The sequence below is a fragment of the Saxophila tyrrhenica genome (assembly GCF_035928015.1).
Source record: "Saxophila tyrrhenica strain CCFEE 5935 chromosome Unknown scaffold_14, whole genome shotgun sequence".
NCBI lineage: Eukaryota > Fungi > Ascomycota > Dothideomycetes > Mycosphaerellales > Extremaceae > Saxophila > Saxophila tyrrhenica.
This window is the reverse complement of record NW_027041746.1, coordinates 21,927-35,624: the sequence shown is the minus strand read 5'-3', so window position 1 is coordinate 35,624 and position 13,698 is coordinate 21,927. Positions and strand designations below refer to the sequence as shown.

Sequence of the window (13,698 nt, the reverse complement as noted above, 5' to 3'; positions counted from 1 at the left end):
AGGACATGCACTCTGCCCGAAACCTGGCCCTGTGGGCTACTACGCTCGTTGCGTTTGTCAATGCCAACCCGACTCCGACCAAGACCCGCCGTTCTAGCTTCAACAATTTGAGCAAGAGAAGGATGAAGGACTCACTGACCGGTGTCACGTGTGGCCTGTGGGCGACGGGGACTTGGGACGATTCCTGGGATGCGATCGATATGGCCACAACAGATGAAGCTACAGGGGAGTATAAGACAACAATTGTTGCACCAGCGCAGTCCTGTTCTCGTCTGGGCTGCATCAATAACAGGTAAGAGTCCTTGCGAACGTTTGCCCCTTTCAAGATTGCAACTTACCAGACTCTCAGCGGCATCTACGTCTGCAACGACCAAGACGTCGATGTCGATGTTGACCCATTCGAACTCGAGGACTCTGCCCAGTCGCTCATCAGCAATTGTCAGACGTATTGGGGCTATGATATAGACGCTGTGTCCGGGCAAGCCTTCTACGGCGACCCCGGCATAAACTTGGTCGCTGCTTATTGCGATAGCAACGACCCTCCGAGCAAGAAACCAAGCGACTACGGAACGTGCGCGTCGGATGACTGCCCACCGAGTTGTGGGTGGCCTGGCGCCGACGTTCCGCGCTGCGATGACTTCTACCCTTCCCCATCTGCGGTTCCGAGAGCCGTTCCTGCGGTGTCCAAGACCCGACGTTCCACCTCCCACAGTATAAGCAAGAGGGACTTCTCAGATGATAGCCTCAAATGCGACCAGTGGGCGACGGCGACTAAAGCGGACGCCGTCCAAGTGATACAGGACGTGACAGCTAATGGTGGAGCCATTGTTGCTGCGCCCCAATCATGCTCTCGATTAGGGTGCGTACACAACAGGTGAGGATCCCGAGCAATCTATGACATCCCAAAGCTCGAGGCTTACGACATTTCTAGCGGTCTCTACATTTGCAACGACCAAGACGTCGCCGTCGTCGTTCAACTCGCCGAACTAGCCATCCCGGCGGGATTACTTGTAGACACCTGCGCGTATTATTATGCGGAGCAGCTTGGCACTGTCACCGACCAGACCCTTTTCTCCGGCCAATTGTGGTCCAGCGACCCAGACGTGAATATGGTCGTCAGTTACTGCGACAGCAATGACGATCCGTTCAAGAAACCAAGCGAGTACGACGCGGGCTGCGGGGACACTTGTCCAACGACATGTGGCTATCCGGGAGCTGATTATCCAGTATGCATCCCTGCGTATTCCTTGGTCCCAAGGGCCCCGGCGCCAGCGGTACCCAAAGTCCGCCGTTCCCGCTCCAATGGCATCAGCAAGAAGGCTATAAGCAAGAGCGATGCAAGCAAGAGGGATATAAGTAAGAGGACGTTGAATGGAGCACATGGTGTCACCTGTGGCGGGTTCGCAACGGCGGATTACAGGGATATCAACGACTTGATACACTATCTTACACAGGGGGCTGGCGGTGGAGCATTTATTGTTCCAGAACGGCAATGTTCGCTGTTGGGATATAGGGGCGACAGGTAAGAATCCTTACGATCCCAATCCAAGCCACATCCATTTGGAGGCTCACGGCAATCTTGTAGCGGTCTCTACGCCTGCAACGACGGAGACATCGCCCTTGTCCTCCAACGCGACGATGTCTTACGACCTGCCTCGGCCCTGGTCCTGGGGTGCGAACGTTTTAATAGCGTGGATTCCATCATTGATTCTGACCTCCATCCGGTATCTGGGCAGGTGTTCTTCGACGACCCCGCCCTGAATCTGGTCGTTGCATTCTGGCAAACAACCTACCCTTATGACATGAGGCCCAGCGATATTATAGGCGGGCTCAATGGAGCCACATCAACTTGTGGATACTCGGGTGCCGATGAGGAGGAGTGTCCATTTACTGTGGCTTGATGGTAATGATGGAACGGGGGATCTGGAAATGAATGGTTCAGCTCGAGAAGGGGAGAAGGGCATGAAGACGCGCTCTGCCGGTGTTGATACCACTCTGTCGCGCGATAGAATTTAGGTCAAGAGATAGATGATGTATGAGTGCGTTCATTGACACACGAGCAACTGTGTGTCAACAGAGTAAACGGAATCTCTTCGCCGCGACAATGGCCCACCCTCACCAACGTAGCTGTCCCTTGAAGTGAGGTGTGGTTCCGCGGAGTCGGCCATCCGCACCTTTTGCGCCAGCGTCATTGCTTCTGCCATGCTCTCGCAAACCCTCCATCTCCCACGACGCTGTCTGTACGTATTTGAGCGCATTTTTGGATAGCAGCATTCCAAGGTTCACCGCGATCATGCAGTAGCAGTACTCGAGGCATCCCTTCTCGCGAACTGCCATCATGTACATACCACCCGGTCATCCACTTCCAAACAGCAGCTACAATGTGTACAAGCACAGCGATGGCAGCACAAACAGCGCTCCCGACTCACAGAAGTGGTCATCTCTCATCGGCATCATCACCGCGATATGCGGAAACATCCTCATCTCCTTTGCGCTCAACACCCAGCGATACGCGCACATACGCTTGAGCAGAGAGCAAGAGGAGCGAGAAGAGAAGGCGCGGTCGGGGAGGAAACGCAGGAGAGCGGCGGGCTATGGCACGCAGGGGGAACAGCAGGTCGAGGTTGCGGAGCAGAGGGCGCAGGACAATGCCAAAGCGGAGCGCGAGCAGTATCCTTTGGAGGAGGCAGACGAGACGGCGCCATTGATCCCGACAGCGGGCAGTATCAGATCAGCATCCACTGGCGATGAAGACAACGAGGAAGAGGACGGCCACGCGAAAGAGAAGTCATATCTCCGCTCACCCATCTGGTGGCTCGGTATAGCCATGATGACGCTCGGCGAAGCTGGAAACTTCCTGGCCTACGGCTTCGCACCTGCCTCAATCGTCTCACCGCTCGGTGTCGTGGCTCTGGTCTCCAACTGCCTGATCGCGCCCTTGTTGCTGCACGAGCGTTTCCGATGGCGCGATGCTCTCGGGGTGGTGGTGGCTGTTGGAGGCTGCGTGACCGTCGTGCTGAGCGCCAGCGACAGCAACCCGAAGCTGGACCCGGACTCGATATGGCATCTCATCACGCGGTGGGAGTTTGAGACGTATCTCGGCATTACGGTCGTTATGATTGTCTGCCTGATGGCCGCCAGCAACAAATTCGGCGAACGCACGATATTGATCGACCTGGGCCTGGTCGGACTCTTCGGCGGCTATACGGCGTTGTCTACCAAAGGCGTCGCTTCGCTGCTGTCCAGCTCGATCTGGAGGGTCATTGAGTTCCCTATCACATACCTGCTGGTGGCAGTTTTGGTGTCGACCGCAGTGCTGCAGATCAAATACGTCAATCGAGCCCTGCAGAGGTTCAATGCGACAATGGTTATACCGACACAGTTTGTGATGTTTACACTGTCGGTCATTATTGGGAGTGCGGTTCTGTACCGGGATTTCGAGAGAACAACTGGTGAGCAGGCTGGCAAGTTTGTCGGTGGCTGCGCTTTGACGTTTCTTGGGGTATACTTTATCACTTCTGGTCGTGGTGAGGATGATGAGGAGGAAGAGCATGAGCTGGCTGAAGGCGAGGACGGTATTGACTTGCCGGACGAAGAGCAGACACAGGTGGAGGTTAGGGAACGCGATGACGGCAGGCGGCAGTCGTTGCTGGCTGGCTCTCCGAAAAGTGCGCCAGCGTCGAGAGGCTTACAGGTGTCTGAGTCTGTGCCGGACCTACTGTCTGCGAACTTGAGCCCAGCAAAAGCGGCCGCAGTTCATGAACAGTCCGTGGCCAACATTCCTTCACCTCAGCGGCAGACACAGAAGCAGACCCTCCCACCACCGATGCACGCTACGACATCAGCCCCAGAAGTTCCGACAATCACACCACGAACGCCCGCCTCTCGCCCCAAAACACCCGGACGAGGCGCGACGCACCACCCGATTATGGAGTCTCCCTCTCAGCCCTCCACTCCACAACCTCGCCGTCCTCCTCCTGACCAAGCGGGTCAGCTGGATCCAGGTTCGAGTAATAGACTGCTGAACCGCCACAGCATCGCTGGACTGGTGCCGGGACCGCTCACGAGTCCCCTCAGCAGTTCGCTCACTGCCATCGTAGCGGACTCTCTTCGCCGGGGAGTGGACGGCGGCAGTGCGCTTCGTCGTCGCTCTCTCTATCGCGGCAGCAGTCGGCGTGATCCGAACGCGCCTCCGCTCAAGCGACACTCGATTGCAAGTGGGGAGATGGACTTTTCGACGGTGAACGAGGAAACGACTGGCGGTGGAGCGGGCGCGAGTGGTGCGGGACAGAAGGGTCGGATGAGGAGTCTGAGTGCTGCCTTGGGCGATGTGTTTGGCCCGTCGACAGGCGGGAAAGGAGGGAGTATGGGCGCGCGGGATCCTGAACGATGACACCCGTGTATAGTTGTCAGTTAATTTGATGAGGTGTCGAGCTGTTATGAGGATGTACATCTCCTAAACTTCATCCTGCATCACCGCAGTCGGTGTCCTTGAAGGTAGGTGGAAGTGATATGCCGGTGAAGTTGGGAGAGGAGTCGGACTTTTGGCTGCTACTTTTGCAGCAGCTCCTCCACCACATACTCCGAGGTGGAGTCGCGAGTTAGTTCGCGCAAGCCCTGGGCAGCTCGACGCCTCATCCAACATTTTGGGATGTGCCTTCACGGTAGCTGCCGAGCTCAAAGAAGATGGCGAAGTGCGTACCGCTCACCCTCAGCCTTGGATGCCGGTCCAACCTCGAGCTTCGAATGCCGGGGCGAACCGCAACGGTGTATGCGTCCGGCTCGTAGCGCACGGGTGGTGCATCTTTGGGTCCATTCTGCGTCTGGTTGTTTCGTGGTTGGAAGGCGTCTCCCTGGAAGCATGCGATGATAGAGCTGTCGACGGCGGAAGTGTGGTAGAGGTGCAGAATCGTGGTTTCGTGGGTGGTGGGGCAGGTCAATGAGTAGACTGTTCATCATATCCAGCTCCATCGTAGAGGCATGGTGAACGTACCAATGTGGAGGGCAGGCGGTGTTGGTAAGGTATGTTGCTGCATGAAATGGACATGGTCGTTCTTTGGGAAATCCGGTGCTCCGGAGCTGCCTCCGAACGCCGACCCCCTCCCACCCGACAACACAACTTTCGACATGAACATTACTTCGCAATTCTGAATAAGCCATTTTGTTCAGCACGTCGAACTGAGTAGAATGGCTTCTTCAGAATGCTAAAGAAGGGCGTAATTGTGCAATTGAAGGGGTAGCTATACAGTTACTCCTCTCCCCGGCACCGAATCGTCATAACTGTATATTGCTGCTACCTGTACACAGTGACTCCTCTTCTGTCGGCGGCACCAAATCGTCATGGACTGTATTGCTGAGCTGCACACAGTCAGTTTTTCCTCTTCTGTCTGCGGCACTGAACTCTTGCATGGACTGTTATTATTGCTGACCATCACACAGTGACTTTTTCCTCTTCTGTGCTGCGGCACTTTCAAAGTCAGGTTGGGTAAGTCTGGCGGGTGACGAGGCGGGCACTTCGCCAATGCCACCAGGTTACTTCAAGAACGGGCCTACATGTATGTATCCAGGTCCATCACCACGTCAGAGAGACTTATCACTATCGAGGCTGGATGCTTTCGCTACCTTACTACGCCCTGTACCATCGCCTAGACTATTACTACACCCTATCTACCCACTATCACCTTAATACGCTAGCGGCTCGTCTTCTAGCAGTAAAAGAACGTCACTTAATACCCTCCCGTAGCAACAGCTCCACAACCTATCCCTCTCGAACGAAGTCGTAGTCGCCTCTCCCAGTTCCTTATCACGGAAACCAGCATTAGTCCGCTATAGCAGCCGCTTCGCTTCACGACTACGACGATGGACCTTATCGAGCAGCAAATCGGGCGAAAGCAACACTAGCTCAGGCCGAGGAAGCAGTGTCTCCAAAGAAAAACTTAGTCACCTCCAAGAAGGCACCCCTAGCAGCTTAGGCAGCGGCAAGACCGACGACGACGACGACATCGCATCCTTTATTAGCGACCTCGAGCGATCGAAAGACATCCGCTTCGCCTCACCACCCTCCGCCCCATCTCGTAGCCACGTCGTTAACCCGGGCAAGTACATTACCCTACGCACCGACAGCTCGGCCCTCGCGAAGGAGATGAGTAGCTCGTCGCTCATCTAGAGCATACCGCCAAGCCGTCGACTATCAAACGTGCCCGGGCTGTCTGTGTCGTCGTCGCCGTCGCGCGTATAGCCACATGCGTCGCACGTCCGCTCTCGGCTATCGACGTACAGCATTGCGGAGGAATCTGCGGGTGCGGTGGGGGCTTAGGGGTCGTCCGCGGAGAGAACGAGCTTGCTGGAAGCCCTTCCTCTTCCAGCATGATGATGACTAAGTTGCAGAGAGAACATTGAACGGACTTCTTTGCTTGATTGTTGTGCCACTTTTCTCACTCACTTCTAGCGTGTCGATGCTGAATACATACGTACTGCTACGACCTTCAGCCGTCAGCTAGCTAGGCGTGACAAACATCCATGCAGTAGTGTCTCTCTCCCTGCAAGGGTCATCTCTGCTGCCGCTACCGTGTGAGCACCACATTCTTTGTGCTATGGTTGCATATCCTGCATGTCTCCAATTGACATAGTAGCAAGTCTGTACTGCGCCATCTCCGTACAAGTGCGAGCTTTGCCGTTATTACAGTCATTGATGGGGTAGTTGATGGGACAAGTTTTCACGGAGAGAGGCACCCTTTTCGCCCATACCAGTTTGCGACCTCAAGATGAAATAGATACATTCTATGTCCGAGCCTGCTCTGTAACCAGTTCCATCTCCTCGTCCAGTCATTCCACCATCAAGTCTGCAATGCAATACGATCGTAGGCTTTCTTCAGACCCGTAGACGTCGAAGATATCTGCTCAAACGTAGCATTCGTCAGCCTTTCGACAATAGTATATGGCACGGAGGTAACTCACCTTCGAAGAACTAAAAGGCTCGAAATGATTCCCCGGAATCCCCAGCACCACCATCTGCCGTCCCAATATGCACTCCCATTGGCGAGTCGACTCAGATCTCATACCCGAATCACCTAGCCAGGCATACTCCACCCCACACAGCCCCATAGCGTCGAAAGTGTCCTGACACTGCAGCATAACGTACTGAGTATCTACGGCCACATGCGCTTCGCTGGCAGAGGGGCTGTACTCAGCAAGAAAACGTGCGTGCATCTCGAACTGCGATGCTACGATCGCTCGAGCATCTCCGCGAGGAGCGAGCTTGGACTTGCGGTTGGCATTCAGGATGTAGTCGACGATCGGCGGAGGGAGTGGTTCATGGTGTATCGGGGGTGGGGAGTCGATGAACATGACGCCTTGGACCGTCGTACCGAGGGGAGCCAAGTGTTGAGCGATTTCGTATGCTAGGACGCCGCCGAATGACCAGCCTGTTGAGTCAGTAAACAGAAAATAGTGGAGCTTGCAGGGAAACCGACTTACCGCTCAGGATTACTGTTCTCGTCGGCAGAGCAGCGATGGCAGCCGCATAATGGCGAGCCATTCCCACCAAATCCTTCGCCCAATGGACGCCTCGCTCCATTATCGGGTTGGCGATGGCGAAAACGTCACATCCAAGCTGCTTTAGCCTTCTGTAGCACTCCACCGTCCCACTCCCGTCGTGGAACAGGAACAATGGAGGTCGACCACTCGCATCCACCTGTATCTTCGCCATCCGAACCGACGGCAAAGCTCGGGACGTCGGGGTGAAAGTCAAGTCCGCAACCCCATCGATCTTGTCGACGGCACGAGGCTCTGGTGGATTCAGGAAGATGTCCTGCAGTTCTTGCACAGTGAGCTCAGAGTGGATCTGCACGTCGCCCTGGGGCTGTCCGTAGCGAGTGTACAGCATCCTTTGCAGTTCGAACATCATGAGCGAGTCTATCCCCAGAGAGTCGAGAGGAGCGTCGAAAGAGACTTGGGCTGACGGGGTGCCGGTGAGTCTGCTGATGAGGCCTACGACATCCTCGGTATTGCTGCCCGTGCTCACCTTGCCATCGGAGCCTTTGGTATTCTGTGCCTTTACTGAAGTGCTTTCGCCCGCTCCACGAGGCGAGCGTGGTTGCATTTCATCGCCACGTTGCTGCACTATGGTATCTCTCAGGGTGCACAGCGTCCATTCGTTCAACGAAGGTGGCAATTCAAGCGAGTAGGACGAGAAGTGCTTGCGAATTGCACTGCGAAGCTCAAGCTGGAGCAAGGAGTCGAACCCCAGGTCTTCCAGTCTCTTCTGGTCGTCTATGAGCTTCTTTGAAAGGCCGCTCACCCCTGCGGCGATATCATGCAGGGTGCTCTCGACGTCTTTGGCGGAATCTGCGCGACTACTCGTGTCTTGGTCAGTAGTCCAATGCGACTCGCGAAGTTGCTGGTCTTCACCGGGAGCATCCCTGTCCCCGGCGACCATGGAAAGGTGTGTCTGCAAAGCCCGCAGCTGAAGTCTGTTGAACTTCATCCCCTCAATCGCAGCGAGAACACTTCCTTCTGAGTCCATGGCATACGACTCGCCAACGAAGGCCGTGCCGGTTTCCTGCAAGCGGCAATAGATCTGGTAGTCTTGGCGACAGTCCAGCGGCTTCTCGGACATTGTGCAAGTCTGAATCTCCGCGCAAATACACGCTTCTGATGAGTTGACCTTCACATTGGCGAGGAAGCCCGCGGCATGTAGTAGGGTATCGACAAAGGTAGCGGATGGCACCCCATTGCGCATTGTCGTCTCGCATGCAGGTAGTCGAAAGAGGCCCCATGCTTCAACCCCATCATTAGACGCGGTAAGCTCCCGGAGGGTGTGGTATGCGCTTGAGTAGGCAACGATGCGGGGGAAGATGACATTGTAGATGACGTGGGTATCAAATACCCTCCCGGATGGCTGCCATGCTTGTCGTCGGATGGCTCGTCTCCCCAGCTGCCCAGCTTTCTGCACGAGGTATTGATCCACTTCCGCAGGCGGCAGATAACTCACTGAGCCAGTACAGTGTTCGTTCGAACCATGCTTGCCGCTTGCGGGGCATGAGGAGAATGTGAACTGCTGGGCATCTTTTTGGCCATTGACATCTCGAGCAGGCTGAATATCCAATGCAATCTTCCGCTCCGGCGATTTGGGCAGAGCAAGAAGCGGCTTCGAGAAGTGCACATGTTGCACGACGATGCTGGACGTCAGCGTCGACTCAGACTCCGTAATCAATGCTTCGAGAAGGATGCCATGGTATATTGATGCGGGACAAAGTGGCCATCCGCCAACAACGTGTCCCAAGACGTATTTCTCGATGCTGGAGAAGTCGAGTTCATATCGACACGATGTCGATCCCTGCACTTTCCTACTCTCGATATTGTCCAGAGGATAAAAGGACTTTGTATTGCTCAAATCGCTTGTTTCATCCATCTGTTGTGATCCCGCGCTCCAGACATCCGATACTTGTTCTTTCTCCGTGGTGTCCTCGTTTCGTTGGACTGGCTTGCAAAAAATGCTCTGCTGTTGAAATGGATAAGCTGGAGTCTCGGTAAGCCTCGCCCCTGTGCCATCGAATACAGCGCGCCATCGGATTGTGTTGTTTGTAAGACTCAAAGTCCGCAGTGAACTGCAGATAGTGACCCAAGGATCACTGTTACGCTTGAGGGTCGGCAACAGAAGACAGTCCTTGTCCGAGATCGAATTACGGATGAGAGGTAGAGTGATTGGTGAGGGCCCTGTCTCAATGAAGATTGGCTCGCGCAATTGCTCGCTGGCCATGATGGAGGTGATGAGATCAGCAAACCGAACGCTCCCTCGCATCTGGTCTGGGAGGTACTTCGGCGAGATGTCTTCAGATATCAACATTCTGCCATGGAGGCAAGAGCCTGTTGGTATCGAAGGACGTGACATCGTAACGTTCGCGCAGAAGTCTCGCAACGGTCCCCAAACCGCATCGACCGCGGTGGAATGATACCCCAGTGGTACCTGGAGTCTTTGACAACGACCATCGTCCAGCCGCAGAGTCTCCTGGAGACTGTTGATCGCTGCTACTGGACCTGAGACGACAGTGTCGACTGGACTGTTCTTACATGCCACAGACAGACCATTGAACTTGTCTCGGCTCGAACAAATTAAGTCCTCAAGGTGGCAAGCGCTCTGGTTACATGCCAGCATAGCGGTCTCGCCGATTCTGCACTTATCGATCATGAGCTCGGCGCGGTGCGCAACGACTCTGAGTGCGTCTGTCAGAGACAGGACCCCGCCTACTACCAATGCGACATATTCACCTAGACTAAGTTTGTACCGTAAGTATCCAACCTTCGGATCAACGGAGGGGTGCGTACCTGTGACCTACTACCATAGCTGGTCGAACATTCCAAGCCATCCACATTGTGGCCAATGCGTATTCGACAAAGAAGCAGGCAAGCTGAGCGTACAGGATGCTGTCAGTGGCATCGCAAGGCACATACTCGTCCTCTATCATCGAGAGAACACTTCGATGGCCTAAAGATGTGATGATCTCATCGCAGCGGCCCATAGCTTCTCGGAAGACGGGCATAGTCGTCAGTAGACCTTTGCTCATGCCCGGATAGAAACAGCCTTGACCAGAGAACACCAAGACGTACGGCCTCTCCGAGGAAGAGCAGCGTACGGGTTCAACCGGAGTTTCAAGCTGTTCGGCCAGATCTTGTGTGCTTTGACATACTAGCGATATCCGGTAGTCGTAAGCTTGGCGCCGGGCAGTAGAGGTGTAACAAATGTCCTCTATAGCTTCCGTGGGTCTCGCAGTGAGCATCGAAAGATACCTCGAGCAGTACTGCTGAACGTCTATCTTGCGTTTGGCGGTGATGACGCAGTTGTAAGCAGTCCGCTTCCTGCATAGGCGAGAATCATTTCCCGCAGGCCACTCTTGAAGTATGATTGCAGCATTCGATCCAGCGGCGCCGAAGCTGTTCAGCAAGGCCTTTCTCGGCTCGCGCGACCGAGTATTCCATGCCTGGAGCTGGGTTGGAATTTGGATATGTCTGGCTTCAAGGTCGGGAAAGCCTGGATTGAGCTTCCTCGCGGATATCTGGGGAGGTATCTTCTGTTCCCGGAACATGCACAACACTTTTGCTAGTCCGGCTGCGCCAGCTGCGGCTTCGAGATGACCAATGTTCGCTTTGATCGAGCCAATGTATAATGGTCGTTCGGCGGTGCGACTTGAACCAAAGACTGAGTGAAGGCCGGCGACTTCTACCGTATCTCCCGCCTATGTCTGTCAGCAGTCAACCTGCACTGTGTAAGTAAGAGTCTTACCTGAGTGCCTGTCCCATGTGCTTCGACAACAGTAATTGATGCTGGGTCGATACCCGACGTCGAGAGTAGATTCCGATACAGATCCTCCTGCGTTTGTTGATGAGGATGCGTTATTGAGCGTGCCATACCGCTATGGTTCACTTCTGCTGCTTTGATCACGCCGTGGATGTGGTCATTCTCGATGATCGCATCCGGCAACCGCTTTAGCACGAACAGACCGCAGCCTTCCGATCTGGAGTAGCCGTCTGCCTTGTCGCTAAAAGACTTGCATTGGCCTGTGGGGCTTAGGAAATGGGCTCTGGATAGGCCGAGATACATCTGGTAAGTGGTCAGCAATGCTTAACGTAACAACTCGTGGAGCGAACCGACATTGAGGCTCGTCATGGCGTTGACTCCACCGGCGAGAGCGGCAGAGCAGTCTCCGTTCACGAGTGCTCGACAAGCCTGCGAGATCGCTACCAGAGAAGAAGAGCAAGCGGTATCAATCACCGAGGACGGACCGCTGAGCCCAAAGGCGTAAGACACCTTGCCGCTGAGGAATGCCCGGAGGGTACCTAGATGGCAATGCTCAGTAGATGTCAAGAGCGAGTGTGTGCACTTCGTTGCCTCCTACCGGTTGAGTAGTGAGTATCCACGTTGTCTCTCAAGTTGTGAGCATAATCTTCCGTGGCCGCTCCAATGTAACAGCCAGTTGATTTAGCTTGGAGAGACTTCGTGGCGTTGGGCACATAACCAGCATCGTCCAAAGCCTCCTTCGCCCCGCGCAAGAGCAGCTTCTGCTGTGGATCCATCGACTTCGCTTCTCTCGGAGAAATGTTGAAAAACTCATGGTCAAAAAGGAAGGGGTCGTCCAAGAAGTTCCCAGTGTTAGTGGATGCTGACCGTTCACCAAGAGCAACATCGCCGAAGCGTGATTCTGGGATCTGTCCATAGCATCAGATCTTGTAGCTACCAGAAAGCAAAGGCAAGGCCCTCCCTTACTGGTCTCAGCGCATCCTTTCCCTCCGCAACCATGTTCCACAGTTCCTGTCTGCTCGAGCTTAGCGGGAACCGAGCGGACATGCCCACAATCGCGATGTCATTCTGATCACACTCTATGCTCCGATCAGGCGTGATGTCTGCAACATCGAGCACCTCCGCCCTCGTGCTGGCTGCACGACTTGATGGGGTGCTCAGGAAATGATATGCGCCTGGGCCGATAGCTACCACTGACAGCTTGTCGCCGCCCGTAATGGGGGAACTTATGATTTTGGTCCAGGTCGAGGCCCAATCAGCGGTTTGGACCATGATGCCACGAACTGTGTGCTCTAGCAGCGAGCATGGGAGGTTCGAGTCGCGACATATCGAGGACTCGTTCTGCGAAGTCCACGCCGGCACCCGAAGGTCGTCTAGAGTTGGGAACAAGATGTGTCGTCGCTTGACATCCGCAAGGACGCTCTCCAACGCCGAAAGCGCTTGGTCACGACCATGATACAGACCGTGCACCTGTATATCGCGACAGGTGACAGTGGCGGGCAGATAGGTCGAGCGTAGCCTCGCCAACAGACTGCCTTCGCCCACGATGGAGATGTTGTTGTCGGTGTTGGAGATGGTGGAAACGAGAAGGCCGCTGCCCTCGGATAAACCTTCCTGATTGGCACAAGCAAGAGTTAGCGTGTTTCTCGTGTTGGTGTTGGCTTCTCCAGTCTTGTTCTTCTGTTCATTTGCTTCCCATCATCAACGCACCTGTTCGTTGAACTTGGCCAAGATGTCCTCGAGATCACTTCTCGACAGTCCTCGAACTGCGAGCGACCACGGCCGATCTTGCCAGCCTCCTCCTGCAATCCGGTAGCTCAGTTCGCCCACGCGCAAGCCAATACTGAAAGCGAGTCGTATGGCTTCCTTGCTGCGTTCAATGAAGTCTGGCACATCTTTGGCCGACGCCGCCACCATCGCCGGGATGGCCCCAGAGCAGAAGCCGGCCACTGCCGTCGGCGCGCGTCGGTGTGATGACTGGAACCATACCAGGTAGTCCTTGAGTTGGCGCAGACACAGCATGACCCCCTCGACGATCGGATTGCTCTGGAACTCTTTCGGCACAGAGACCAGTTGCTCAGGTGTCCCAAGTCCGTCGAAACTCGCCCACATCTTTGCCTCTCCATGGCTCTCTAGCTCCAGCACTTCGCTCAAGAATGCAGAATGACAGCTTGTGAGTAACAGGGCGACAGCATGAGTAGAGGCACTCTCGACTCTGAGCTGCTTCAACGCATCTTGTCCGAACAAGGCGCGACTGCCCTGGCCGCCGAAGAATGCAAGAGTTGGGTGGGCCATCGCCCTGTGTCCCCTCGTCTTCTTGGTCTGTCCTGTTAGAGAGTGGCGAGCGCTGTTAGCACATCACAGCTTCGGAGTGCGTTGAAACCGTGAGATGCGAGCGTCGT

At 55.0% G+C, this 13,698-nt stretch overlaps 4 protein-coding genes across 4 annotated transcripts; 2 read left to right on the top strand and 2 right to left on the bottom strand.

Annotated features, from left to right (window-relative positions):
• Positions 1-5: 5 nt before the first annotated feature.
• On the top strand, positions 6-1,901 carry LTR77_008300 (uncharacterized protein; the record flags this gene model as incomplete). The annotated part of the gene is made up of 4 exons (XM_064805532.1): positions 6-292; positions 350-859; positions 932-1,522; positions 1,586-1,901. 4 exons carry the CDS (start codon positions 6-8, stop codon positions 1,899-1,901), a joined length of 1,704 nt encoding a protein of 567 aa, XP_064655992.1.
• Positions 1,902-2,338: 437 nt separating this feature from the next.
• Positions 2,339-4,393, top strand: LTR77_008299 (uncharacterized protein; the record flags this gene model as incomplete). Its single annotated transcript, XM_064805531.1, has 1 exon — positions 2,339-4,393. The coding sequence occupies one exon, from the start codon at positions 2,339-2,341 to the stop codon at positions 4,391-4,393; it is 2,055 nt and encodes a 684-aa protein (XP_064655991.1).
• Positions 4,394-4,634: 241 nt separating this feature from the next.
• Positions 4,635-5,135, bottom strand: LTR77_008298 (uncharacterized protein; the record flags this gene model as incomplete). The annotated part of the gene is made up of 2 exons (XM_064805530.1): positions 4,635-4,948; positions 4,994-5,135. The coding sequence occupies 2 exons, from the start codon at positions 5,133-5,135 to the stop codon at positions 4,635-4,637; spliced, it is 456 nt and encodes a 151-aa protein (XP_064655990.1).
• A 1,701-nt stretch (positions 5,136-6,836) lies between these two features.
• pks1 (polyketide beta-ketoacyl-synthase) lies at positions 6,837-13,591 on the bottom strand (the record flags this gene model as incomplete). The annotated part of the gene is made up of 9 exons (XM_064805529.1): positions 6,837-6,896; positions 6,958-7,424; positions 7,477-10,274; positions 10,327-11,234; positions 11,282-11,599; positions 11,651-11,835; positions 11,895-12,204; positions 12,263-12,910; positions 13,007-13,591. 9 exons carry the CDS (start codon positions 13,589-13,591, stop codon positions 6,837-6,839), a joined length of 6,279 nt encoding a protein of 2,092 aa, XP_064655989.1.
• Positions 13,592-13,698: the final 107 nt, after the last annotated feature.